Source organism: Chlorocebus sabaeus, chromosome 9 (assembly GCF_047675955.1).
Source record: "Chlorocebus sabaeus isolate Y175 chromosome 9, mChlSab1.0.hap1, whole genome shotgun sequence".
NCBI classification, from domain to species: domain Eukaryota; kingdom Metazoa; phylum Chordata; class Mammalia; order Primates; family Cercopithecidae; genus Chlorocebus; species Chlorocebus sabaeus.
The window spans coordinates 135,473,618-135,500,100 of NC_132912.1; the positions used below are offsets into that span (position 1 = coordinate 135,473,618).

At 52.8% G+C, this 26,483-nt stretch overlaps 1 protein-coding gene across 1 annotated transcript in view; it reads right to left on the reverse strand.

The window, feature by feature from the left end:
• CFAP46 (cilia and flagella associated protein 46) overlaps positions 1-26,483 on the reverse strand; it is a 143,577-nt gene that overhangs the window by 92,149 nt on the left and 24,945 nt on the right. Inside the window, exons 17-25 of the mRNA XM_038010269.2 lie at positions 25,696-25,829; positions 23,108-23,320; positions 22,720-22,882; positions 20,579-20,728; positions 19,799-19,906; positions 19,122-19,288; positions 8,637-8,768; positions 8,059-8,221; positions 1,891-1,975 (exon numbers count right to left, since the gene is read on the reverse strand). Of these exons, the coding sequence (XP_037866197.2) occupies positions 1,891-1,975; positions 8,059-8,221; positions 8,637-8,768; positions 19,122-19,288; positions 19,799-19,906; positions 20,579-20,728; positions 22,720-22,882; positions 23,108-23,320; positions 25,696-25,829 (1,315 nt within the window). The remainder of the gene's footprint in view (positions 1-1,890; positions 1,976-8,058; positions 8,222-8,636; positions 8,769-19,121; positions 19,289-19,798; positions 19,907-20,578; positions 20,729-22,719; positions 22,883-23,107; positions 23,321-25,695; positions 25,830-26,483) is intronic.

Below are 26,483 nucleotides of genomic sequence, written 5' to 3' on the forward strand. Positions count from 1 at the left end.
CTGGCGTAAGAATCCTAAGGCTTTGGTTGAAGGATCACTTAGGATGTTTCTCAGACCCTGAATGCCAGCAACCAGTGTGGAGTCCCCCACAGAGGAGCAGGATAAGGACCGGCCCAGGAATGCCTTCCCAAGACCCTGCACTCTCCCAGCAGTCAGCCATCTCCACACCTCCGTCCTCTCCAAAACCCTCAAGACCCCCAAAGTCCTCAGGGAGGTGGGTCTGCGGCTGCATCCCCGTCTCAGGCTCAGCCACCCCAGGATTAACCCTTTCTCTGCCGCAGCCTAGCCTCTCCGCGGAAGGACTTGCTGTGTGCGTCGGGCTTGTGCTTGCAGGACCAGCAGGCCACACACACTGCTGGGGTTAGTACTCAACTTAGTAATTACACGTGGCCACACTTTTGTTTATTATTTTAAATCAACTTTGCTTCTCTAAATAGACTCTAAATGCTCAAGGTAGGTTCCACTTTTCTATTCCACAGCATTTAAAGATTTCCCAAATACACTTTAGGAGTCTCAACAGGGATAATTTTTTTTAGCAGACAATTTTTTTTCTATAAACATGAATTGGTATTCTAATATGATTCTATTGTTCTAAAGTCAGTATGTGTTTTTGTATGTTTGTTTTGCAGCTGTTTTGTGTCCACGTTTTTTGTGGAGGCAGAAAAATGCGATTTATCTGTCAGCACAGCCGAAAGGCCAGACTTCACGGCAGCCACGACCAGGGGTGACAGTGTCCACTCTGGACTCAGGGGTGTGTGGCCCTGGACAAGGTTCACGAAACCAAAAATAACACTGTAAGCCTCCCAGCCTACTGAATGGACCCTCCTCTTGGCCCAGGGCCTTCCGAAGTGTACCTGAAAAACTAGTTTGATGGGGTCGGGGGTGGTAGGGGGCAAGGGTGGACAGGTCTCATCACATCCCTTCTGCCTTTGGAGCCAGGCACAATGGACCAGCGTCCACATGAAAACAGAGCTCTGAGGGCTGACACAGTGGACGCTCTGTAGCAGTAAGATACCAAGTTCTAGTCTGACTCTACCAAAGCATCACACGACAGATCGCAAGCCTGAAAGAGATCCAGGTATTTTATACCCAAATATCTTTCTTCAACATACTTTGAAGTGGGGCCCGCGCAGCTGTCTCTTGTGGGGAAAAACTACATCCTGTTGAGAATCCCCTTTTCCCTCTCCAGGGCTGTTCCCTGAGCCAGGGGAGAATTAACCAAGAGTCTGGTGCCTTTTTGTCTGATAAGAGCTCAGAAGCCTGGAGGCTGCATCTGCAAGATAAAAACCTTGGTCTCCACAACTCCTCATCTAAACCTGGACATTCCTTTCTATCGATTCCAGGTCTTTAGATAATAACTCTTTCAACAAATTGTGAATCAGAAAATCTTTGAATCTGCCAGTGACCTAGAAGCCTCCCCTCCGAGTTGTCCCACCTTCTGGACCAAACCAATGTGCACCAGACACGTATTGTGATGTCTCTGCCTGTAACTCCTGTTCCCCTAAAATGTACGAAATCAAGCTGTAAACCAACGACCATGGGCCCATGTTCTCAGGACCTCCTGGGGCTGGGTCACGCGTCACGCTCCTCACATGTGGCTCAGCATCAATCCCTTCAAAGAGTTCACAGAGTTTGACTTTTTTCATGGACAGTGGGAAGGCCCCGGCTCTGGCTTCTTTGTATGTTGAAAAGGAATTTCATGAGCTCATTCCTGAAGAGCGCTCAGGTGCCTGTCATGCGTCAAATGCTGAACAGACATTATCTGGAGTTATTGCCAGGTGGCTTCCTGTCAGGGCACGGGAATTTAAAAGCACCACGTTTAAAATTGGGCTCAAGTCCTTCCGTTTCCTTGTACCTGGAGCCCATGGGTCTGCCTGTCCTGCTACAAACCTGGAAGAAAATATCCTTCGGTCGTCCCGCCGCCTTGGAAGTCAGCCGTGGGCCACTGGTGCAGAAGCAGCGTCTTCTCTTTCTCCTAAAGTAACGCAAGTAGATGACACGTATATTTGAAAGCTGCAAGACAGTCTTTCGCCACGAGCTAAGAAACTCCCCCTCTGAGTCTCCTTAAACTGCTTGCTATTGCCATAGCTGCTGTAAATTAACCTGACGATGCTGTACCGGCCACTATCGCCCACATTCTAAAGCTTAACAATATACAGCCAATTAATAGCTTAAGTTATTTTAATGTAAATTCTTGGCAAACAACTCAGGAACTGCCTCTTCTTTCCCTTTAAAAACCCACTTGGAACTGCCTCTAATTGGAATGCATGTTCGGGGCCACTGGAATCGATGCTTCCGGATAATAACCTACAAGCTTGGCCCAGGCAAACTCTCTACTTATACCAAGTTTGCCTCAGCTTCTTCCTTTTAGGTTGACATCATTTTGCTTTTCATTTTGTTATAGTAGGTAGCTAGTCAAACATGAGCGGGGCAGGAGAGGCCCCCCGCCCCACACCAGGAACTTCAGACAGCCATCAGGTGACGGTCAGGCAGCTGTCAACTGTCTCTCTAAAATAATAATTGGTCTCAGCCAGCACCAGGGAAAGGCCATCTCCCAAGAGACAGAAAAAACCTGAAACTGGTGATGAGCCGCTTCCCGATGAGATCTCAGGAGTTGGGTGAGCGGGCTCAAGCACGCACACTGAGAGGCAAAATGGCGGAGCTTCCCTGGCCTATGACCTCCCACTAGGAACACGCGACTGGTAAGGGACCACCTCAAGTGAGCACATGTAAAACTCCAGTTAGTACCCTGGGCGTGCGGCCCCTCCCAAGTGCGGGCAGCCACCGTACATGCAGACAGCCCACCGCCAGGGAAGCGTCTAGGGAGAAATCACGCAAGACCCTGGAAGTCGGCCAATGTATTGAGACAGCCAGGTGGGAAGGGGCCCCCAGAGACTCTCCGAGCGGCCTGCTCACTGGGAGGAATGCGCACTGTGGGGGAGACACAGAGGCTCATGCCATTTGCAGCGGGGAGGAGCCTGGCCCCTCCTCCTCCCGGGTGAACCTGGGATTCATTCAGTGAGGTGGGAAGTGCACTGGCAGGAAACACTGTCTCGCTTCACTAAGAGCCTCTGTTTCCCCTTTTCTTCCTTTCTACCCAATAAAACCCTGCCTTTCTCACCCTTCAAATTGTCTACAAGCCTCATCTTTTGTGGCAGTGTGACAAGGACCCCGTCTTTAGCTGAACTGAGCAAAAGTCCCACAACAGTGGGAGACCCCAAGTCAAAGGTGAGCCATGCACGTGACCTCTCTCTCAGGTCTCCGCTCGGCCTCTTCCCAGTGCGCTTTTCTTCCCTTCCTGCCTGTTCTGAAGCTCTCTGATAAACTCGCTCCTGCTCTGAGACGTGCCTCTGTCTCTCCTTCTCTTTACGCTCCTCAGTTGAAGTCTTTCTTCTGAGGAGGCAAGAACTGAGGTTGCTGCAGCTTTGCCGCTGGTAACACACTTCGAGGTTGCTGCAGCCCCTGTGGGTTTGCCGCTGGTGCCGTACTTCAGTGGTGTGTGACTCGAATACGTCTGCTGCTAACAATTCGGCTCTATCTAATTACAGATATTGCAGCAAAATTTCTGAAATACTAAGTCACAAAAAGTCTGCAGCTGCTCCCCTAACGTAATTGAGAGCTTTTTCAACGACATGAAACATCTAAGTTGGTTTTATGGCTCTAAATCAATGTGATGAAAAGCACATTAGAAAAATCTTAGGGAAGGCAGTGAGAGCCAATCTCAGAGGGAGTTCACCGCTGCAAATGCTGTATTAAAGAAGGATCTCAAATCAATAATCCAACTTTACATCATGAGGAACTAAAATACTAGCAGAAGGAAGGAAATAATAGAGATCAGAGCACAGACAAAAAAAGATAACAGAAAAACAATAAAGAAAGTCTATTGTTTAAAAGTTGGTTCTTTAATAAGGTCAACAAAATTGACAAGCCTTTAGCTAACTGACAAAAAAAAAAAAAGGAAGACTATTCAAATAACTAAAATAAGTAATGCAAGTGGAGACATTACTACCGACCTCAGGGAGATAAAAAGGATTATAAGAAAATCCTGTGGACATTTGCACACCAACAAATTAGATAATCTAGAAAAAATGAACAAATCCCTCCAAACACACCCAGACTGACTCAGGAAGAAACAGAAAATCTCAACAGACTTATAATAAGAGATTAAATTAGTAATCAAAAGCCCCTTAATAAAGAAAAATCCTGGACTAGATGGCTTCATCAGTGACTCCCATCAAACATTTAAAGAAGCATTAGCAACAATCCTTATTAACTCTTCAAAAATGTAAAGACAAAGAAACGCTCCTGGGTTCACTCTGTGAGGCCAGCATTAGTCTGTTATCAAATCCAGATAAAGACATCACCACAAAAGAAAGTTATAGACCAATATCCCTTATGAACATAGATGCAAAAATCCTCCCCAAAAGATTAGCAAATGAAATCCAACAGCATATTAAAAAGATGACTCAAAATGACCAAGTGGGATCTGTGAGAGGTGCAAGGGCGGCCACTGTGGGCAGATCTGTCAGCGTGATGCACAGTATTCAGCATTAACAGAGCAAAGGAGAAAAACCACATGACCAGCTCAACCGATGGAGAAAAGGCATCTGGCAAGACCCAACACTATTTCATGACAAAAAACTCTCAGAAAACTAGAAATAGAAAATTCCTCAACATGATGAAGGGTCCTTATGGAAAAACCCATAGCTCACGTCACATGCAATGGTGAGGCTGAAGCTCTCTCACTAAGACCAGGAACAAGACAAGGTCACTGCTTCCACTGCTGCTCTCCCACCGGAGGCTCTGACCAGAGCTACTGGATAACAAGGAAGAACACGGTGAGAGGCAGCCACTGTGTGTGCCACACTGGAAACGAAGAGGTAAAACTATCTCTATTCACAGACGACATGATCCTATGCAGAGAAAATTCTTACAAATCCACAAGAAAGCATTAGAGTCAATTAATGAATTCAGAAAAGTTGCAGGGCACAAGATCAACACACAACAATCAGCTGTGTTTTTATTCAGCAGGAATGAAAACTCCAAAAAGGAAATTAGGAAGAAAGTTCTACAGACTGAGTTGTGTGCCCCCAAAATTCATATCCTGAGACTCTAACCCCCACTGTGGTGGTATTTGGAGACAGGGCCTCTGGGAGGTAACCGAGGTTAGATAAGGTCACGAGAGTGGGGTCCTCACGATAAAGTTAGTGCACTTTCAGAAAAGACACCAGAGAGCTTGCTGTCTCCTTCTGTGTGCCACATGAAGACATGGTGAGAAGGCAGCCAGGCTCTGTGTGCCAGGAGACACGGCAAGAAGGCAGCCAGGCTGTGTGTGTGCCAGATGAAGACACAGCGAGAAGGCAGCCAGGGTGTGTGTGCCACATAAAGACACGGTGAGAAGGCAGCCAGGCTGTGTGTGCCACATGAAGACATAGTGAGAAGGCAGCCAGGCATTCATGGCCAGGAAGGTGTTCCTCACCAGAACCCAGCCACGCTGGCTCCCCGATCTCACACTTCCAGATTCAGACTTTGAGAAATAAATTAAGCCATCCAGTCTATGGTATTTTGTTACGGCAGCCCAAGCTAAGACAGAAAGCATTCCTGTTTATAACAGCACCTTAAAAAATTAAATACTTAGTAATAAATCTAACTAAAGAGGTGAAAGACTTGTATGCTCAAAACTATAAAAGGTTGCTGAAAGAAATTAAAGATCTAAATAAATGAAAAGATAGCCCATGTTCACGGATAGGAAGCCTTAACATTGTTAAAATGTCAATACTACCCAAAGCAGTATTCAACCCAATCTCTATGGGTTGCAATAGTCTTTTTAAAAAATATATAATTTAAAAAAGTGATCCTCACATTCATATGGAATTAAAAAATTTATCCTCAAATTCATATGGAATTGCAAGGGGTCCCAAAGAACTAAAACAATCTTGAAAAACAACAAAGTTGGAGGACCCATGCTTCCCAACTTGGAAACATATTACAAAGCTACAGTGACTCAAACAGCATAGTATTGGCAAAATGATACCATATAGGCCAGTGAAATAGAATAGAGAGCCCCAAAATAAACGCTTGCATTTCTGGTCAAATTATTTTCAGCAACAGTGCCAAGACCATTCACTAGGGAAAGCACAGTCTCTTCAAGTGGTGCTGGAAAAACTGGATATCCACATGCAAAAGAATGATGTTGAACCTTTACCTAATACCATATGCAAAAATTAACTCAAATGGATCAAAGATCTAAACTTAAGAGCTAAAGCTACAAAATTCTCAGAAGAAAATAATGGAGAAAATCCTCATGGTATTGGATGTAGCAATGACCTGGGATATGACAGTAAAGATACAGGCAACAAAAGAAAAAAATAGATAAATTGGACCTCTTAAAAATTAGGAACATTTGTACATCAAATGGCATGATCAAATGAGTGAAAAGTTAACCCACAGAATGGGAGAAAATACTTGCAAATCAGGTATCTGCTAAAGGATTAACATCTAGGCTCCGTCCTGAGGCTCTCTGGCCATGAACCTCTGTCTGTTATGGCCCTCACCATCTGCAGGCCCTCCCTTCACGGGGCCCTGCAAGACACTGCAGGTTTGTAGGAACCACATATCTGGGTCAGCCAGGATTCTTGGTCACAAATAGTAAAAATCTACTCTGGTCTTCCTGGGCAGCCAGAAAATGTGCTGGGCAGCGCCAGTGGAAGGCTAAACCCTGGGGCCAGGAAGCTGCATCTTGCCCACAGGATGGCCACATGTGGGTTGGCAGGTTGGCAGGCCAGGTAGAGCAGCCTTGGTTTGCCTCTGTACTCTCCAGTCTGGCTCCAGAGGCAGTTCTGCAGAGCTCAGACCCAGGCTTCCTAGTGGAGCCAGTCCAGGAGGGTCCCTTTGTCTAGACCATACTGGATGAGGAGGCACTGCCCCGGAGGAGGCCAGCATAGGGAGAAGCTGGGGTGGGCTGGACAGCCCAGAGGCCCCAACACAGCCTTTTCAAAGTCAGGCCAAGAAGCTGCCTTGGGCATGCATCTGAGGATCTGTGCAGTGGCTTCTGTGGCGGCGCCCACTGCCTGTGCCTGCTGTCTTGTGCCCCACTCCCCTGTCCTCCTCCTCCCACTGGAGCTTCGGGTTATGTGGCTACTCCTCTTAGAAGGGCTCCGTTTTGTGGGTTCTCTGTGGCTGACTCCTGATTCCTGGTTACAGCTGAGGCCAGAAGAGAGCTCAGAGTGGGCTGGACTGGCTCAGCCCTGGTCTAAAGACTGACCCCAACCCAAGAGTCTCAGCCTCTTCCCAGGAGGAGGGGTTGCCTCCCCATCTCCCAGCAGGGAGCTGCGTCCACAGACCTGTGAACCAGGAGCACGAAGCCCTCACCAACTCCAGAGCCTACTCAGGAAGCCCAGTCCACAAGGCCGAGGCTTGTCCTGCCAATCTGTGCCCAGGGAGAAGCTGGCCAGGCTCCTGCTCTTGGGGAGAGGCCTGCAGGACCACTCCAGGACCCATGTGCAGCCTCCCTCCAACAACCCTAGAAGGAGGTGCACTCTTGGATCCACATGGCCCCTCTCTTGCAACCATCCTCCCTGGGTTGCCCCATCCCCTGGACCTTGGGGGCTCCACTCCCTACCACCCCACTCTGCCTTAAGCCTCCAGAGGCACCTGTGGCTCAGCCCCTGCCCCCTGCCCTGCCCTCTGCTTGCTGTTCCTCCGGGCCACCCTCTCTCACGGCAGGTGGGGCCTGTCCTCCCTGCCTAGAAACCAAGCCGCTTAAGGAAGGGACTGTGCTGGCCTCGCTCTCTACTCACTGCTGTATGTCTCCAGTTCTGAGATCCCCTCGGTGCATGTGTGCTGCTGGGGGAGGTCAGGGCTGAGCATCAGGTCCAGCATGGGGCCCCGCAGTGTTGGCACTTGGGGACCCCCTTAGCCCCCTCCCCTCCTCGGCTGGTGCTGGTGCACCCTCTGGGAGGCCTGTGGGGTCTTTCTTTGGGAGCCTCTCCAGTCCTTTCTGGAAGACCCACTAGAGGCCTCAGTGGGAGTCAGGAGCCCCCTCCAGGGCTGGCGCACCTGCTTTCTGGCCTCTGTCTTGTTGATGATGCCAATGATCCTCTTCAGGGCACCCTTGGCCTTCTTCCTGTAGACGGCTGAGGACAGGAGCGGGAGCCAGGCGTTCCAGTAGTGCCGTGCGGCCAGCATCACCAGGGTGCTGCTGCCCGCAATGCCTCCAAACCTGAAAGAGGGCAGGTCATGACACGGCGGCTCCACCTGGAGCTGCTGGACCAGGAGGGACAGGAAGGTCGGGCGCCCAGGGCCCATCCACGCGCTTGCTCCCTCCCGGGCATGTGGCTTGCTCAGGCGTCCCTGCTGCATCCTCCCCAGTGGCCCTTTCTGGGCAGCACAGGGTCAGATCCCCACCAAGGTCAGGCTGTATTAGCCCAGGCAGGTACAAGGGCAAGAGGGGGCCACCGCACCTCCTTGAAGACTGTGCCCGGAACTGGCCACACTGTCCACCTTGCCCTCGCTGGCAAGAGCCCTCCCTTGGGCCCACAGGACAGACCACAGCCTTGGTGAGCACAGGGGTCTGGCACAGCAGGGGAGGGACACAGCCCCCACAGCACCACCCCAGCCCCTTTAGAGCCATGCACCTGGCGCTCTCTGTGAAGGCCTTGGCTGCCACCAGCCGCAGCTGCTTCCGGCCCTTCAGGTTCTCCATGATGCTCCTGCCCTGGATGCCCGTGGCCGTGCACAGCATCTCTGCCACCAGCCGGGACTCCTCGCTGCAGGACACAGGGCCAGTGAGGAGGGAGACCACTGTGGCCCACCTTGGATCCTCCCTCCCTGGGTCATGGCCACTGACCTGTGGACTGCACAGGTGGTATTCTAAGACGGGCACCTCCTGGCCCATGAGCACATCTGCACAGGGTTCCACCCTCCCTGAATCTGAGCCAGCCTCAGGGACTTGCCAGACTGCAGGGATACAAGGCCCTGGTCTTCTGAGGCCTGGAGTGCCCACGTGTGGCCTGGACGCTGGAGACAGCCACCCTGGGAGTGCTCTCAACCATGGAGCTGGCAGCCACGTGGCAAGGGTGGGAGTGGGCTGTGGGGACATCCAGCCAGTGGACCCTCAAGACTGTCGCCCCAGCTGACTCTCACAGTAACCTTATGAGAGACCCCAACTCAAAACTCACTGGCTGTGTCCAGTCAGTCCCCAGAACCATGGCGCAGAATCACTAACTGTTTTTTTAATGACTAATCTTTAGAGGGGCTTGTGCAGCAACAGATCCACAGAACCAGCCCCTCTTTTGGGGCCTCTCCCCTCTACGGGCCCTGCTGCCTGGGCCCACATGGAAGTCTGGCCTCAGAAGTTCCACTCTGCACCCAGAGCTTGGCTGGGCGCACACTCCTGGGTGTCAACAGCAGCATCAGCTCCACGGCTCCTCATCCCTGGACATTCGCTGCTCCAGTGCTGCCGTGGCTGGGGCTGCAACGCCACACACACTAAGGCAGGATTCCCGCCATGGACGGGGAACACGCCCTTGCGGCTCAGCTCAGAGGCGGCACCGGATTTATTCTCTGAGAAAGATGCTGGTTCACAGGTAGACTCCCTTCATGGACCAGGGTCCAGAGCCAGGGACCTGCTTGCAGGAGCAGACAGCTGCTTCTGCACCTCTGTCCTGAAGGAGTCAAAAGAGGAAGGCGCTGCCCCTTGGCCTGCATGGACCCGTAGTGCCCAAAGCAAGCCGGTGGTGTAAAGCTGAAACCACCTTCTAAGGTGGGCATGGCGACCTAGGCAGGGCAGGAAGGAGGGTTCTGTTTCCTGGGTACTGCCGTCCTAAACATTTTGATCTGTGTTAGGCAGTTGTTGAGTGTTCCATAAATGCCGGTGAGTGAGGTCTGCTCCTTCCATCTGTAGCCTCAGTGACTTCCCCCCTACTTTGCTCTGTCAGCTGCTGAAAGAGGAATGTTAAAATCTACAACTAGAACCGTAGATGGATTCATGTTTTACTTCCTGTATTTTCAAGCTCTGCTATGAGGTGAACACACATTTAGCATTTTTATGTCTTCTTGAAGATTTAATCCTTTATGATGAGGAAGGTCTACCTTGGCTAGTGTGCCTGGGCCGTTGAACCGCCACACCAGCTTTCTTGTGGTTGGCGCTTGCACAGTGCCTCTCTCCCGTCTTTTTGCCTTTAATCTGTGTCTTACATTTGAAGAGGGTCTCCTGTACATAGTTGATCATTGGGTCTTGCTCCTATGTTCTGTGGGATAAACTGCATTTTTTTTTTTTTTTTTTTTGAGACGGAGTCTCGCTCTGTCGCCCAGGCTGGAGTGCAGTGGCGCAATCTCGGCTCACTGCAAGCTCCGCCTCCCGGGTTCACGCCATTCTCCTACCTCAGCCTCCCCAGTAGCTGGGACTACAGGCGCCCGCCACTGCGCCCGGCTAATTTTTTCTATTTTTAGTAGAGACGGGGTTTCACCATGATCTCGATCTCCTGACCTTGTGATCCGCCCGCCTCGGCCTCCCAAAGTGCTGGGATTACAGGCGTGAGCCACCGCGCCCGGCCTAAACTGCATTTTTAACTGCAGTGCTGGTTCGTTTACATTTAATGGAATGACTGTTATGACCAGGGTCAAATCCACCATTTGCTCCTTGCTTTCCTTTTGACTTACATGTTCTTTGTTCCTTTCCTCCCTTTTTTTTTGCATGAACTAAATATTTTTAGTATCCCAATTCATATCCTCTATTAGATTTTTCATTATATCTCTTTGCTTCATTCCATTTCTTAGCACTTGCTCTGGGGATTGCAGTATGCGTCCTTCACCACCCACGTCTACCTCACACGAGTCCTACTCCACGTCACGTGCGGCAGGAGGGCCCTCGGAATTGCTGCCTCTCAGCCCATCCCGTGTGTTTCCACTGCCCTGCATCTTGCCTCTATATTATGAAAAATCCCACAATAGGATCTTATTTTCACTTTAAAAGGTCAAGTGTTTCTTGAAGAATTTAAGAACTGAAAGGGAAAAAAGTCTTTTATGTTTACCCCCAAATTTACCATTTTTGGTGTTTTTCATCTCCTTTAGCATGTCCTCTTCTAAAGACTGGCTGGGAATGGATCATCTTAGCTTTTATTAATCTTAAAATGTCTTGATTCTGTCTTCATTTCTGAGGACTATTGCTGGCGGATATAGAATTCTAGATTGACAGGTTTTCTTTTTCAACACTTAAAAACCGTCACCCTTTGTATTCTGGTTTGCATTGTCTCTGATGAGAAGCCAGCAGCAATTCTTGCCCTGGTTTTCCTGTATGCACAAATCCATCCCCACGCTAACTTCTTTCCAGGATCTTCTCCTGGTCTTTGGTCTTCGGCAATGTGACTACAATTCCCCCACGATGGAGCCAGGTGTGATTCTCTTTGCGTTTATCCCACTTGGGGTTCCTTGAAAGTCTTGGATCTCCAGGTTGATATTTTTAATTCAACTTGTAAAATTTTCAGCCATTATGTTTTCAAATGTGTGTATTTTGGCCTCCCCCGGCTGCCTCTGTCTTCCTGAGACTCCAGTTACACTCAGGTTAGACCCCCTGCTATGGTGCCCCAGTCACAGATGAAAGCTCTATGGCCCCACTGGTCGCAGACGGAAAGCTCTGTTCATTTAGTTTCTCCGTTTTTCTCCTTGTGCTTCGGTTTTCAGAGTCTGCTGGCCTGGATTCGAAGTTACTGATCATTCTTCAGTGTCCAGCCTGATGATACGCTCTTCCAGTGGCATTTCCATTTCAGACACTTTGTTTTTCATTTCTAGGAATTCCATTCAGTTACTTTATTATAGGTTCCATTCTTTATTGAAATTCCTGTCTGTACACTAGTTATTTCCACTGAAAATCTGTGATTATATTGACAGCAGCTGTTTTCGACTCTTTGTCTGCTCATGTCAACATACACCACAGCTGGGTCCATCGGCTGTTTTTTTTCATCCTGGTTATAAGTCACATTTTCTTGCTTTTGTGCACATCTAGTAATTTCTCACTTTGTGCTGGACATTGTGAGGGCTCTCCTGCTGAAAGTGTGGATTGTGTCGACTTCCTTTAAAGAGTGTTGGGTTTTGTTCTGACAGGCAGTTAATTACTGGCGGCTCAGCTTCATCCTACTGAGATGTGGTTTCGGCTTTGTTGGGGCAGGTCTGCACTCACCCCATTGCTAAGGTGTGTCTTTCTGAACGCCTGGAGTTCAGTGAGGTACCCCCTGATGTGAGCTGGTCATAACTCCAACTTCTCTTAGCACAGGATGGCCTCCGGCATCTTGTCAGCTTACAGACCCCTCCATACCTGTTTTCTGCCAGGCCTGGAATCTAGTCCTGCGCACACATCATTTACCACCAGGCAGGCCACAGACTCATGGGTGGCTCCACAGAACGAGGGCCCTGCCCCAGATGCCCATGTCACGTCCTAGACACCTCAGCTGCTGCAGCCCCAAGCCCTGACCTGTTTCTCCCCACAACTCTTCCATCTGAGGCCCACTCCCCAGGCTGCAGCATGGGAAGCTCCCTGAGGCAGAATACAGAGCCCACTTCTGATATTTCCTTCTAGCAAGAATGGCTGCCTTGTACTGCCTGCTGTCCAACAGCTAAAAACAACTGTCTCATGTATATTTTCAAGTTTTACAGTTTTTCTTTTTCAAAGCACAAGAGTATGACACCCATTATGCTTTCAAAGCCAGAACTAGGTGACTTTTAAATTTATATTAATAACATTAAATATAAATATACATAATATATAAAATCACTGTTGGTGATAACGTTAAATAAAAATGTTGAGCTGAGTTGGAAGGTCCAAATGACACTCTTAGACTATTGTTCTTTACGCATTTTGTGTGTATTTTAAGAATCTACATGAAATTTCTTATTAATATAAATTCCTTGACGTTAATAGCATAAGTGTGAAACTGATTTGGTAACTACACATTCACAATTGAGAATATGAACTGATTAGTAACTGTTCTACTTTTCACCAAGAATGGAAAGCCACTTTGCCATTAGTGTAAAATGCTATCATAAAAGCTACACTGTGACAAATTCCATGCTAGAGTGTCTACACATAATTTTCAAAATGGAGAGAAATTAGGATGAAGAACTGAAATACGTGTAAACTTTTTAAAGTGTCTGTTACAAAGACTGGTCGTCTGCTGCCTGTGGGCATGGGTCCTGCTGGACTCGGGGAGGGCCTGTGGCTCTGACAGTGACCAGCGAGGTGACCACATCATCTCCTGCTGAGCAGCAGCCTGCGGGGTCTCCCCAGCCTCCTGCACCCAGGCTGCCCACACGCAGGATCGCCCGCTGGTGGCGCCCAGGCTGCCCACATGCAGGATCACTCGCCTGTGGCACCCAGGCTGCCCGCACGCAGGATCGCCCGCCTGTGGCGCCCAGGCTGCCCGCACGCAGGATCGCCCGCCGGTGGCGCCCAGGCTGCCCGCACACAGGATCTCCCCAGCCTCCTGCACCTGGAAGCCCACCCACGCTGCACCCAGGGCAGAGGGGCTCCCGCTGGGCGCAATGACACCAGGTGCCACTAGAGGACAGCAATGGTCCACAAAGGACTTTCCAAAAGTCCTCACATGGAAATCCAATTTTTCCAGTCTCATATGACCTCTCCTTTTCCCTGTTACCGTATGTATAAATTTACAGCTTTAGCTAATTTAACAGAAAAATTGATTTTTAAGTCAATTTACACAGCAGTGGCAGGGCCAGGGCGCCCAGCCCCAACATCCTCCTGTTGTGTGCCGCTGTGCCCTCAACACTTGGAGAAGTAATGCTAACTCCGTTATGAGGAGGCTCTGTGCAGCAGTCACCTCTGTGACGCTGTCTTTGTAGTTTATTTCTCTTAGAAATAATGTTTGTTCTGTTCTGTTTGGAGACAGAGTCTCGCTGTGTCACCCAGGCTGGAGTGCAGTGGCACAATCACAGCTTGCTGCAGCCTCGACCTACAGGCTGCTTACGAGGATGAATTAAGTTCGGCTCACTCAGACCCCCTGGAGCCCCTTCCAACTGACCTGTGTGGCCAGTGACCGCATGACACTTAATCCCCACCTATCACCTTGGCACCTACGATGTCATGCCAGCCTCTCATCTTCCGGTCCTCACCGTGACCCTGGTGACTCACCTTCCTGGCGAGGACCACAACACCCACACTTCCCTTAGCTCGTCCTTCCTGCTCTACCAGCGGATGTTACCTGCGCTTTTCCTTCACTTTTGTATTGCCAAAATCCATCCTTTCATCAAAATGCTTCCTTCTTTGTCAACAAGTTAATCCTCAAAGTGGAATATCATGAACACCATGTTTCTCACTGGAGTGTCCGGCTGTAAATGACTTGGTTTCCCAGACTCTCTAATTAGTGTGCCCCACTGAACTGTCCCCACCCGTCATGTGAGGGACTCTGTTTCCCTGCCCTCCCCAGGGTCCTCCTGAGCCGCCTGATGCAGTCAGACAGCTCTCTCTGCACAGCGTCCATCTGGGGACAGCTCTTGACTACTTTCCTGGGTTGAATCTGTTATTTCTAGCATCCCACATATCTTTCTCTTTTTTTTTTTTTTTTGGTTTACTTCCTTGTTTTTCTGGATCATATCCTCAAGAAACTTTCTTAAAATGGTGTATGGGAAGTATACTCTCTGGGTCCTTTTGTCTAAAATGGCTTATTTTGACCTGACATGTGACTGACAGTTTGGGTGAGCTCGAATTCGAGGCTGAAAACTACCTCCACTTGGAACATTCTATTTTCTTTCTGCTTCAAGTGGTGGCTGCTGAGAAGGCTGGGGCAGTTCTATTTCCTACTCCTCTGATCTCGGCCTGGGGTCAGTCAGAGACTTCCAGAGACACCTCTGATCCCAGCCTGGTGTCTCAGCATGTCCAGAGCCAGGCAGATGTATTTTCGGCCTCAGCACATCCAGGGCCTGAGGGGCCAGGGTGGGTGGTAGGCGTCTCCTGCTTATGCCTGAGCTGCAGGGCTGGGGATGCACCCCCGGCCCCACCTGCACAGGAAGGCCAGGAAGAGACACCAAAGCAGGCGAGTTTTCCTTTTGGAAGCAAATTGATTTGTATTACAGACTGCAGGGAAAACGTAACCTCCAGCCTCTTACAGAGGGATGCCAAAGAGGGAGGCCTGGCACGGAATCCTGCCCATATGGTTTTGGAAGAAAGATCATTTGCAATGAAAAGCCCCTCGATGTTGGCAGAAAACAGTGGGACACGGCTCCACCCCAACTCTGCTCCAGCCCTTTGCTGCCACGCTCTCCCTCCAGCTCCCCTGGTGAACATGGGGCACCACATGCCAGCGCCAGGCCAGCAGGGCAGGGTCCCAGGTGCATGGCTCCTGGCAGGGCTCACAGCCTCCTGAGCACTCTCAGCCTCACCCCTGCCAAGGCAGTGCTTGCAGCCCATTGCCTGGGTTTAGTCCCAGCTCTGCCACTCACCCCAGCTGGGTGGCCTCAGGAGCAACTTGGCCTCTGCCTGCCCATTTCCTGCTCTAGAGCCTGGGAACAGTAGTGCCTGCCAACCAAGAAGACTGAACGGGGGGCCTGGCGCGTGATGCCCCATCTGGACACTGAGAAGAATGAACGGAGGCCTGGCACATGATGCCCCATCCTGGGCACTGAGAAGAGTGAACGGGGGGCCTGGCACGTGATGCCCCATCCTAGGAACTGAGAAGAGTGAATGGGGGCCTGGCGCGTGATGCCCCATCCTAGGAACTGAGAAGAGTGAACGGGGGCCTGGCGCGTGATGACCCGTCCTGGGCATTGAGAAGAGTGAACGGGGGCCGGGCACACGATGCCCCATCCTGGACATTGAGAAAAGTGAACGGGGGGCCTGGTACACGGTGCCCAGTCGTGAGCACTGGCCTGCTTGTGCCTCTGAGCACCCAGGAGACCCTGAACATGTGGATGTTGCCAACGTGAAAGGCATCTTGGCACGTTCCCATGTTGGCCTCGTATCCCCACGGGTGTGGCCAACACAGGCCCTGGATCCCGGTGGGCAGGGCCGTGGGAAGACGGGGCGTGGGCCTAGGGTGCTCCTCGGCTCTGGCAGGTGCTGCCACACTGGCCATTTGGCCACAGAAAACATCTTTACAGCCTTTGGTCAGCAGTTTCATCTTCCAGGATTATTAGACCCAGGAAATTGGCCAAAAAGAACCTCAAGGGAAACAACCTTTACCGCGGAAGCGTTTACAACCGATGGAAACGGCCTCGTATTCAAAAGCGGGGAAAAGATTAGGGACGATAATAATCGCCCAACTGGATGGAACACGGTAAGCCACTAAAAGTGAGATCCGTGAAAATTAAAGAATGGGAATGTTCTGTGTCCGGCTACGCTGCCGACGGGGCCTGGCGGGACGGCTGACTCTGGAGGGCGAGCGAGGGACCCGAGTCACAGGCCATTTTCTTTTTTTCCTTTTTTTTTTTTTTTTTAAGATTACATTTATTTGGAGGAAAAAACCCCACAACCCAAAGGATGGGATTTTACATCAAGACATCTCCCAGGTAACAAGTCTACAGATTACAAATCATTTTCATAGAAGATATTTTTGTACAAATTTTACATGTATTCAGGAGTGGGACATCAATCAATCCCCATTTCTATTTTAATAGGGGGGACGAGATACGGGAGAGGGAAAAACAGTTTTGGATATAACTATTTGGAAAGAGAGGAGACATTGGGTGTAACTATCTGGAAGGGGAAGGGGAGCAGACACCGGGTGTAACCGTCTGGAAGGGGAGCAGACACCGGGTGTAACCGTCTGGAAGGGGAGCAGACACTGGGTGTAACCGTCTGGAAGGGGAGCAGACATCGGGTGTAACCGTCTGGAAGGGGAGCAGACGTCGGGTGTAACCGTCTGGAAGGGGAGCAGACGCCGGGTGTAACTGTCTGGAAGGGGAGCAGACGCCGGGTGTAACTGTCTGGAAGGGGAGCAGACATTGGATATAACTATTTGGAAGGATGGGAGACATGAAGAGGGCAGACCCTAGCATTTCATTATCTACAATCAATGGTTTTTCCTTTTAAAAAAAAAACAAAACAACCTTTCAATCTTCAACACTCTTTAAAAGCCCACTTCTTAGCTACTGGCCAATCCACACCAATTATTTAAACTCACTTGGTACACATCTTTGCCAACTGGGTAGATTATATTCACTATGCCCACTGCTGCAGCACGCATCGACCCACACCCCTGCATGGCTGAACAGGGCCTAATCTAGGACTGACGGGAGACGGGCTTGCAAACCAAGATCGAGGGGTCGCTTCTCTGCTAATACCGTCTACCAAGCTGATCCCTACAAATCTGCACATAAAAGCAGGCAAGTTTAGCTACTGTGTTGCAAGAGAAACCAGGACCTTGTTAAATGATTCTCTCCATTACCATCTATTCTCTCAAGGGAAGCTTTAAAAAATATATAATAAAGAAAAACAACACATTGGTCTGGCCGCCTCAGGAATCCGACAAGCAGTGGTGTGCCATTTCAGTGGAGAGGGAAACCCGGGGGGAAAAAACTCACCAAGGTTGTAAAAAAGGCTCCCAATTTAACTGTCCCTGTCGCCATGTATCCACCACCCAAGACCACCCATTATTCTGGAGCACTCTGATCTATCAAAGGGGTCAGAGCATCAGGAGCAGGCGAGGAGTGAGAACCAAAAGACACCAAGAAACGGATTTGCCTGAGAAAAGCAGCGATTCTTCCTTCCACAGCTCTCCACGGCTGAGAGAGAAAACGCCCAAGACATCATCTACGTCACTTCAAGACTGCTTTTTGGGAGGTTAAGAGTAGCACGAAGAACTTAAGATGACGACAAGAGTCTAAATTTTTAGTTTCAAGGTTTCAACAGAATGTGGATATAGTCAAACTTTCAAAAAGGACAGTGTTTACAAAGGGCAAAACTAGGACACAGAAAACACTGGGAATTACCACGACCCCGAAGTGCTTCTGGCTCCAGGAAATAACCATTCATGTGTTTGCTGGAGGTCACACGATTTTCCCTGTTACCTGGTGCAAAATGACCCATCACTTCCCAAAAGCTTCTTTTCAAACCACGATTTTCCCATTTATTTTGGTCCAACGCAGTCCGATTCTTTATGGCCTATAGTCTCACTCCCAACTACCCCCCTGGGGGGTAAAATAATAATAATAATAATAATAATAATTCCCCCTAGGCTGGCCCCCGAAACTCAGAATTAAATAAGAGGAGGGGCTGGCAGCCTCCTGGAGACTAAAACAACTTGAGGCTAAATCTACCTTTCCAAGAGTGGAAAATTTATTCAGATAATGTCTGAGAATTTATATATGCACAGGCCATTTTCTTTCATTGAAATTACCCTTATTTTCAAATTTAATTAGTGTGCATATCTGTCTATTCAAAATTATTTCAAAGCTGTATGTCATTAGAAATGGCAGTTTTCTACCTGCTGAATGTCCGTGTCCCTCAGAATTCCCTTCTATCTGCCATAGGCAGAGTGTCCGTGTCCCTCAGAATTCCGTTGCTGGGAGGTCCTCACCCCCACAGTGATGGTGTCGGCGTGGGCCTTTGAGGGGGGTTGGATCATGGGGATGGAGCCCTCACCAACAGGGTTAGTCCCTTATGAAAGGGACCCCAGAGAGCCCCTGCCCTTTCCCGCATGCGAGGACACAGGAGGAGGCACCGTCTGGGAGCCGGGAAGGGGCCCTCGGCAGACGCCGACTCTGCCACACCTCGATGGGACCTCCAGCCTCTGGAACTGTGAGCAGGAACCATCTAGGGTGGGAGCCCCCCATCTGTGGCCCTTTGTCCCAGCCTCTGAAGGCTGAGGCCCCCCCTTTCTGTGCCAACGATGCACGCGCAGCCAGCAGGCCACACACCCCTCCTGGGAGGCCCACGTGACTTGAGAATCCCTCCCGACCAGCTTTCCACGGGCCACTGCTGCCGTGTCCATGAGGGCCCAGGGCTGGCAGGAGGAGGCTGCCTGTGCACATGGCTGAGGCCCGCAGGAAGCGTTCTGGACTGGGCCTGGGGACCTGGTGGGGCGCTCACATGCGCCCTGATCTGTGATTGCAGCCCAGGCCCGCGCTCCCTGCCCATTCTGGGGGATTTCGTCCAGTCATGAGAGCTTACTTACGGCCCAAATATCTTCAGGTACTTGATGCCCATTTCCACAGCCCTGTGAGCACAGGCCATGGTGGTCTCATGGTCACGTGCCGCATAGGCGAAGTGGGTCAGCCGCGTCAGGGTCTGCAGCTCCACCAGGGGGTCCGACCAGTTGCACTCGGAAGCCATTTTCACCAACTTCCAGTGGGTGGCAAGAGAAGGGGCACCGTGTTAGCAACCACGACCTTCCAGCAGCTGCAGCCCCACGGACCACACAGCACGTGTGATTCTACACAGAGGCGTGGCCTGGGAAAGGCCACTGGACCACAGACCACAAAAGCTGAGCTACCACGTCCATGCCTGTGAGGGCCCCTGATGTTTTTGTAGCTCCCACACCCCACAGGGTGTCCTGGACACGGGACTGGCGTGTGCAGTCCCCGGCTGCCCCTGAGCGGCTCAGGGTGGGGCAGGACACGGAGGGTCCGCTCAGACAGCGTTTGCCTCACACCAGGAGACGGGGACTCTGAGCACAAAGCTGAAAGAAGTGCGCAGATGGGCGCAGCTCTGTTGGGAGGTGGAGGAGAGCGGGGCAGAGTGGGGGTCAGCACGCACGATGAGGCTTGAGTTCCAGCCACCTTGGGCAACACCTCAGACCCTCGGCGTCCTCGCCTCTGGGCCCGGCCTCCTGAGACCCCGGGGGACACCTACCTGGGCCAGGGAGGGGACAGTGAAGTCCATGAGGCCCAGCCCGTTGCATGAGTACATTTCCAAGGCAACGAGGACTCTGGTCACCGAGCTGACATCCTCGTTGGTGCCCTGGTGGGAAGGATGCCCTGAGTGCCTCAGCCCGAGGGTGCGGGAGAGTCTGGAACATGTGTGAATCGAACACTGCGAGGTATTAGTTTTATGGCAACAATCAGACCACGAAATTGGGAGCGTTTAGACCTTAGGCTGTGTTTCTAACTGTGAATCTGCAGGTCATCTTCTCATACAACAAGGAGCCCCAGGGCTGTGCGGCCCCATGTGTGAGGCAGCCTTGTCTGCTGGCTGGGGGATCCCCAAGGAGGGAAGGACCAGTGGGCCTGACACGGTGGCTGCCTGGGGCAGGCAGGTTGATGCCTGGACCCTCCCCACCTCCCTGGGCCCCACTCGGCCCTGGCTCCTGGCCAGGTTTCAAGGCCCCTCCTCCATCAGGCCTTCCAGGAGCTCATGGGGCCGGCCCTGGGCCTGCTCCTCCTCGGGAGAAGGCAGCATCCCCCAGGCCCAGCAGCTCACAGACCCCGTGGACGGGTGGGCAGAGGAGGCCCCGTGCCACACTCAAGGTCAGTCAGCGGCGGTGAGCTCAATGGGAAAAGGGAGTGCCCAGGCCATCCCTGGTGGCTCCATCTGGAGCCAAGTGGTCCTGGGGGCCCCACCACCCCCAGCTGTCTTGGACCTCTATGTCCACAGGGCCTCGATTGGAGGCCAGATGCGGGCAGGGGCGCCCACCTGCTCTTCGGTGCCCAGCCGCAGCCCAATCTGCTGCTGCAGCAGCTGCTTGGCCTTGACCCAGGTGGCGATGAGCTGCTGCCGGGTGCTGGTGGGCACTGTCTCCTCGGGCGCACTCCCATTGGTCAGGTTCAGGGCAAACTCGCAGACCTAGGATGGATGTTTTCTTGGTCATGAAACCTGAATTCTAAACATGGGACCTTGAGCCAAGATCCAAACCATTAAAAGATGGATGGACCCAGCTCCTGATCCAGCCTGTGAAACACATGAGACCTCAGGCCCCCCAGGGCTGCACCAAAAACCCAGCAGACGAAGCCCCACCCCCAGGCGCTGAGGACGAGGACGCAGCCGCACACACGGGGAGGCAGCTGCCACCTGGTCTCCGGTGCACCCCGGTCCTCTCACTCCTGAGCTGTCTTGGGAACACCTGCTCCTTGTAAAACATCTCAGCAGCACAGACACCTACTGGGCAGCGTCCTTCCCCTTCCTCCCCCTCCATCCTTGCTTCTGGATAAACTTTCAAACACTGGTCAAGTTCCACACAGACATTCCATCGGAATGTGTTTGGGGAGCACTGACTCCCCTCTTCACCACCTGGCTCCCAGTCCAGGCACTGCCCAAGCCGGCTTCCTCTCACTCTGCCATTCACTCCGTGCTCCCGGATTGCCAGGTCAGTGCTGGCACTTCCTCTCAGCATCTGGATCCAGCTGTCATCACATCCAAGAAGGAAGCTCCTCTGCACCCCCAGCTGCCTCCCGGGGCCCACAACAGGCTCAGCTGCACTCACAGCTGCCCAAGCTGCCCACGGCGCCCTCCCCTCCACAGCCTCCAGCCTGATCCCTGCAGGTCCCCGGAGCCGGCCCCTGGTCCCCTCTCAGAAGAACGACCTGCACCTGATGCCACAGCCGGTGCTCCTGGCCGTCCTGGCTGGATCACACTGACTGCCCAGGGCCAGCCGTCCCCACTGGGAACTGGTAGCACCAGGGCCCTCTGTGGCTGTGGCCTAGCACAGCTGACCGTCAGTGCTGACCGTGAGCACCGTGAGTGCCGTGAGTGCCGTGAGCGCTGTGCCTCAGGCTCGAGACTCTCCGGCCCACGGTTTTATCCATGGCCCAGAAAGGGTCATGCGGGATGAGCTTTAGCACAAAGTCTTCCTTCAAGGGTGGGGACAGCTCCCTCCCTGTGCCCCTGCGGGGACACTCAAGGCCTCCCTGCCCCGGCCCCACTGTGGGCGCTCCACACGCAGGCTCCAGGAGGTTCCGACTCCCCTGACCCTTTAGGAAACTGGCTTTCTCCCGGGTTCTCTGAGTTAGAAACGGGCAGTGGCTCGACACACACTTCAGCAACATCCGTCAACGCGAACACTCCCTTTTCCCTTCCTTTTGGATTACAACCAAATCCAAATTCCGTGGGATAAATGATCCGCCTGGGCCACCAGGATCGTCCCACACACTGGGTCTGCTGCGTTTTACTGGGACGGCTGCATTTGTGGGTGACGCGGTCCCTGTTTCCCGCTGTTCCAATCTGCCATTTCTGGTTCTATTTCCACTCCCCTCTCAGCCTGGAGCCTGCCCCGAGGGGAGGCCCACACCCACCCACAGGTCTTGCTTTTCTCTCTCCAGCCCTGGCCTTATTTCCCAGCAACTGGAGCCCCTGACGTTTTACTTCCTAAATTGTTCTTACGTCTGTCACCTCCACTGAGGGCAGTTTGCTCTCCCAGGGCCTTTCCAGGAGCCTTCAGAAGCTCAGCTCCAGCCTCCAGCCTCAGGTCTGCAGGGCTCTGTCTGGGTGGGGCTGCCTCCCCACTCTCTCCCTCCGCTCCCGCCCCCTCACACACACACCTCTCTCTTTTTCTCTCTCCCCTCCTCCTCTCCTCTCTCTCTCCTTTCTCTGTTTCTTCTCCTCTCTCTTCTTCTCTCTCCTTTCTCCTGTCTCTTTTCCTCTTTCTCTCTTCTCTCTCCTTTCCTCTCTCTTTCTCCTGTCTCTTCTCTCTCTTATCCTCTCTCCTCTCTTTTCTCCTCTCTCCTTTCCTCTCTCTCCTCTCACTTCTCCTCTCTTCTCTTTCCTCTCCTCTCTCTGTTCACCTTTCTTCCCCCCCCTCCACCGCCCCCGTCTCTCTCTCGGCACCATGGAGGTGCTACCTCCACCGCTGTTTTGATCTCAGAGGTGGCTCCTGCATCCAGTGGGCTGTGAAACGTGTTTGGTTTGAATTTCCTGGACTTCTCAGCAGCCTGGACTGGAATCCAGCTGATGATCAGGCCTCGCGCCAAAGTGTTGCAGAGCGTCACCAGCATCACGGGGTCCCTGGGAGACATGCTTGTCAGAGGGAATCTTGGCCCCCGCAGGCCACACCCTGATCCCATGCACAGAGTCCTCAGGTCGTGGTAGGAGGCCTGAGATGCACGGGTGCCCACGACCCTCCTCTGCTGGGACACAGAGGGCCACGGAGCGCAGCTGCCTGCCTTTGTTCCAGGGTCTCCCAAGGGAAGAAGCCCCTCCTTGTGTGACTGCAGCACTGCCCACACACACCCACTGTGGCCTGTGGCCTTGACGATGCTCAGGAGGTGGTACAGGGCGTCCACCAGCTCCTTCTGCCGCCCGGCCAGGATCAGGTGGTGGTTGTGGTTCAGGACGTAGACCACGGCGTTCTGTACGATCCACGCCTCCTGGATCTCCTGTCCGATCTCCGCGGAGCGTAGCCAGTTATTCATGGCATACTGGGACAGACTCTCCACCCAGGTTCTGCAAAATGAGCACCGTCAAGCCCTTCATGCAGGGTGCCCAGCCCCGGGGCCGGGACCAGGACGGCCTGTCAGGGACCAGGCTGCAGGTGGGAAGCGGGTGGGGGCGGGTGGGCAGCGACCAAACCCATCTGCATTCACAGCGCTCCTGCCACTGGCACTCCCGCCTGAGCCCCGCCTCCCGTCCCATCAGCAGCCGCATTCCACCCTCACGGGAGGGGGAGGGCCGACTGCACTGCCACCCGCGCTTTCCGAGGATCTAGGCTGCGCGCTCCTTGTGAGAACCGAACCAGCGCCTGACGATCTGAGGTGGAAACAGCTTCCTCCTGGGACCAGCCTCCACCCAGCCAGTCCGTGGAAAAACTGTCTCCTACAAAACCAGTCCCCGGGGCTAACACGGCTGGGGACGGCTGCCTAAGTGTGAAACAGTCTTTCCCACCCGCCCTCTCTAAAGACAGTGTAGACTCTTCTACGAGACTCCCTCGTTTCCGGAAGTCTCTGGAGCCCTGGGCTCAGAAAGGGGCTCCTGTGGGGGCTGCACGGGGCGGAGACACTCTGCCCCACCCTCCACCCAGCCCCCCATAGCCTGCGCGCTCCACCTGAAGCACTGGGGCCCAGCCTGGTGCTCCCCATTCCCAGCGGCCCCCTCGTTCCAGTTTGTCCTCATCCTCCCTGGACACCTCCAACAGCCCCTGGCTGGTTCCCATGGCCACGAGCGCTCACACCTGCCACGGGACCCCCGCTCGCCTGCAAACCTCCGGCCCCCGGCCCGGGGCTGTGTCCAGCCACACTGCCGCTGCCTCGCGCCTCCTGGCCTTGCTCCACACTTCGAAGCGCCGCCCTCCCTCCTGCCCAAGCAAGCATCTTCCTCTTCTCCCCACCTGAATTACATGCAGGCTCTGCCCTTCCCCAGGGAGTCGGCACACGGCGCGCAGGGCAGTCAGCCTTCACTCAGCAGTGTGGACGTGGACAGGGTCTGTCCACCCCACTAGACCAGGCTGGGCAAACAGCATTTTGGGCTCTGCAAGCTCCACATAGTCTTCACTATATTTTTTCTATTTTGTTTTACAAATTTAAAAGTGTCAAAGCCACTCTCAGCTCACAGGCTACAAACGGCTTGAGCCCTGATTTTCAGACCCTCCTCTGTCTATGAGCAGGCCCAGCAGGAGTGCAGAGCCCCGCCCAACCTTGGGCCTTGGGATGCCTGGAAAGGCATCCGGAGCCCCTGCCTGAAATGACGGGGCTGCGAGGGCTGGGAGCCCGGGGCAGGCCTGGGCCAGGCAGCTCCTCACAGAGCCCAGAGCTGCTGCAGGAGACGGGATCCCAAGAGGCCAAGACAAAGGCCACCTGCGGCCGTCATTGTCATTGCTGCTGCCTGACCACCTCTTCCCTCCAAAGGGCTCGGCTGGGTGGCTCCAGGCGTGCACAGCAAGCAGGGACAGCTGACTTTCCTTCTGCCCCGTGTGACCGGCGAGGACAGGGGCGCTGTGCCCAGCTTCTGTTGCATGGATAGTCGGGACACCCAAGCTTACCACGTTCATGTGCTTGGCGCAGCTGCATCGGAGGGATAAATTCCCGTGTCCTACGCACGGTAAGCAACTATAGTTTACGGGGATGCTGGGAGGGGGACACTGAACGTCCCCAACAGCGAGAAACAATACACGTCCAACATGATGGATTCACTAATTACCCAAATCTGATCACCACATTACATGGATCAAAATGTCACTGTGCACCCCAGAAACATTAAATTATTACTTGTCAATTAAAAAAATAAGTTAAAAATATTTAATTTTAGATTAAAAATAGGCAAAAACCATCACTGCTGGTAAAGCACTCCAATTTCATGATTGCTTCCAAACTTGGAGCCTCATGTCGGCAAAGCCTGTGAGATGTTCTGTACAAACTAATTTTGCTTATTGACACACAAGGAGTTTTCGAGGCCAAGGCAGTCCTTGATGGCTTTTCCCACAATAGGAGGGAGAGCAGAGCTTTTCCTCTGAGCAAATACAGAAGCTGTTCCTTCTATTTCCTGCCACGAAGACCACCTCCCCACAGCTGCCTTTCATGCACCATCAGAGGGACCGACGAGAGTGGCACGGTGGAAAAGACACTCGTGAACTTCTCCTCGTAGTGACAACAAACGACGCCTGGGGTCTTGCTAGGAACAACTGCTAAAAACAAGTGAGGCCACGTCACCCCGTTTCCTCTTTCATGGTCTCAATGTCATTTACGTGACAATGGACACTTCCCCGACATGAGAAGCCTGTGTCCTTACGAATGCGAAGGGTGTCCCTCCCTATGCCAGGCTGAGTGCAGGGCACCCTCTGACCCACGGCCCGGGCAGTGCTCAAGGCCACCATCGCCTCTGCCCACCTGTATGTGATCCACTCGGCATTCGCCTCCGGGGGCTCGGGCACGTAGCCGGCTGGGTGCTGGCTCAGGTCTTCTGGGGGGATGGCCTGGTCGTTCAGCTCTACACCTTCTGACCGCAGCAAATGAACCGTGGCCTGCAAAACACACATGCAGTGGGAGGGGTTGTGGGTGGAGCACGGGCCAGCCCCAGACGGGAAACATACATGCCCTTCCCTCAGCTCTGATCTGAAAATGCCAAGCACAGGCTGAGAGACCCGTCTGCTGCGCCCTCTCCAGGCCAGGCCTGCCCCGACAGCCACTCCAGGGACTAAAGCCAGTCCCTCCAGACTTTCTCCACCCATCAGCACGAGGGTCAGGGAAGAGAAGGTCCTTCCAGAGCACCGCACACCCCAGCGGCCCCGAAGGACCAACAGTGGCTTCCTGGTATCAGCAAACCCGGCCAGCATTTGCACTTCCCCTACGTCATCGTTACGTTTTAAATGCTTGAGGGGAAAGGGCTGCACTGGCCTGTGGGGTGTGCACAAGCACGTGGCACAGCCCCGTGGCCTCTGCTGGCTCTGGTTCTGCCATCTGACCTCTGGCTCCCTGAGCAGAGGGGTCTGTGCCGCTTCTCACCCTGACCCCAGCTGAGGCATGGGCCTGGCACTTGGGAGCCACTCGGCGGACATACTCCATAAATCGGCAGGTGCCCTGCCCCCCGAGGCTGATGGCCGTGCACCCACTGAGCCAGTCCACAGACATCTAACCGCGAGTGGCTCTGGGAACTCTGAAGTCACACAGTGTCACAA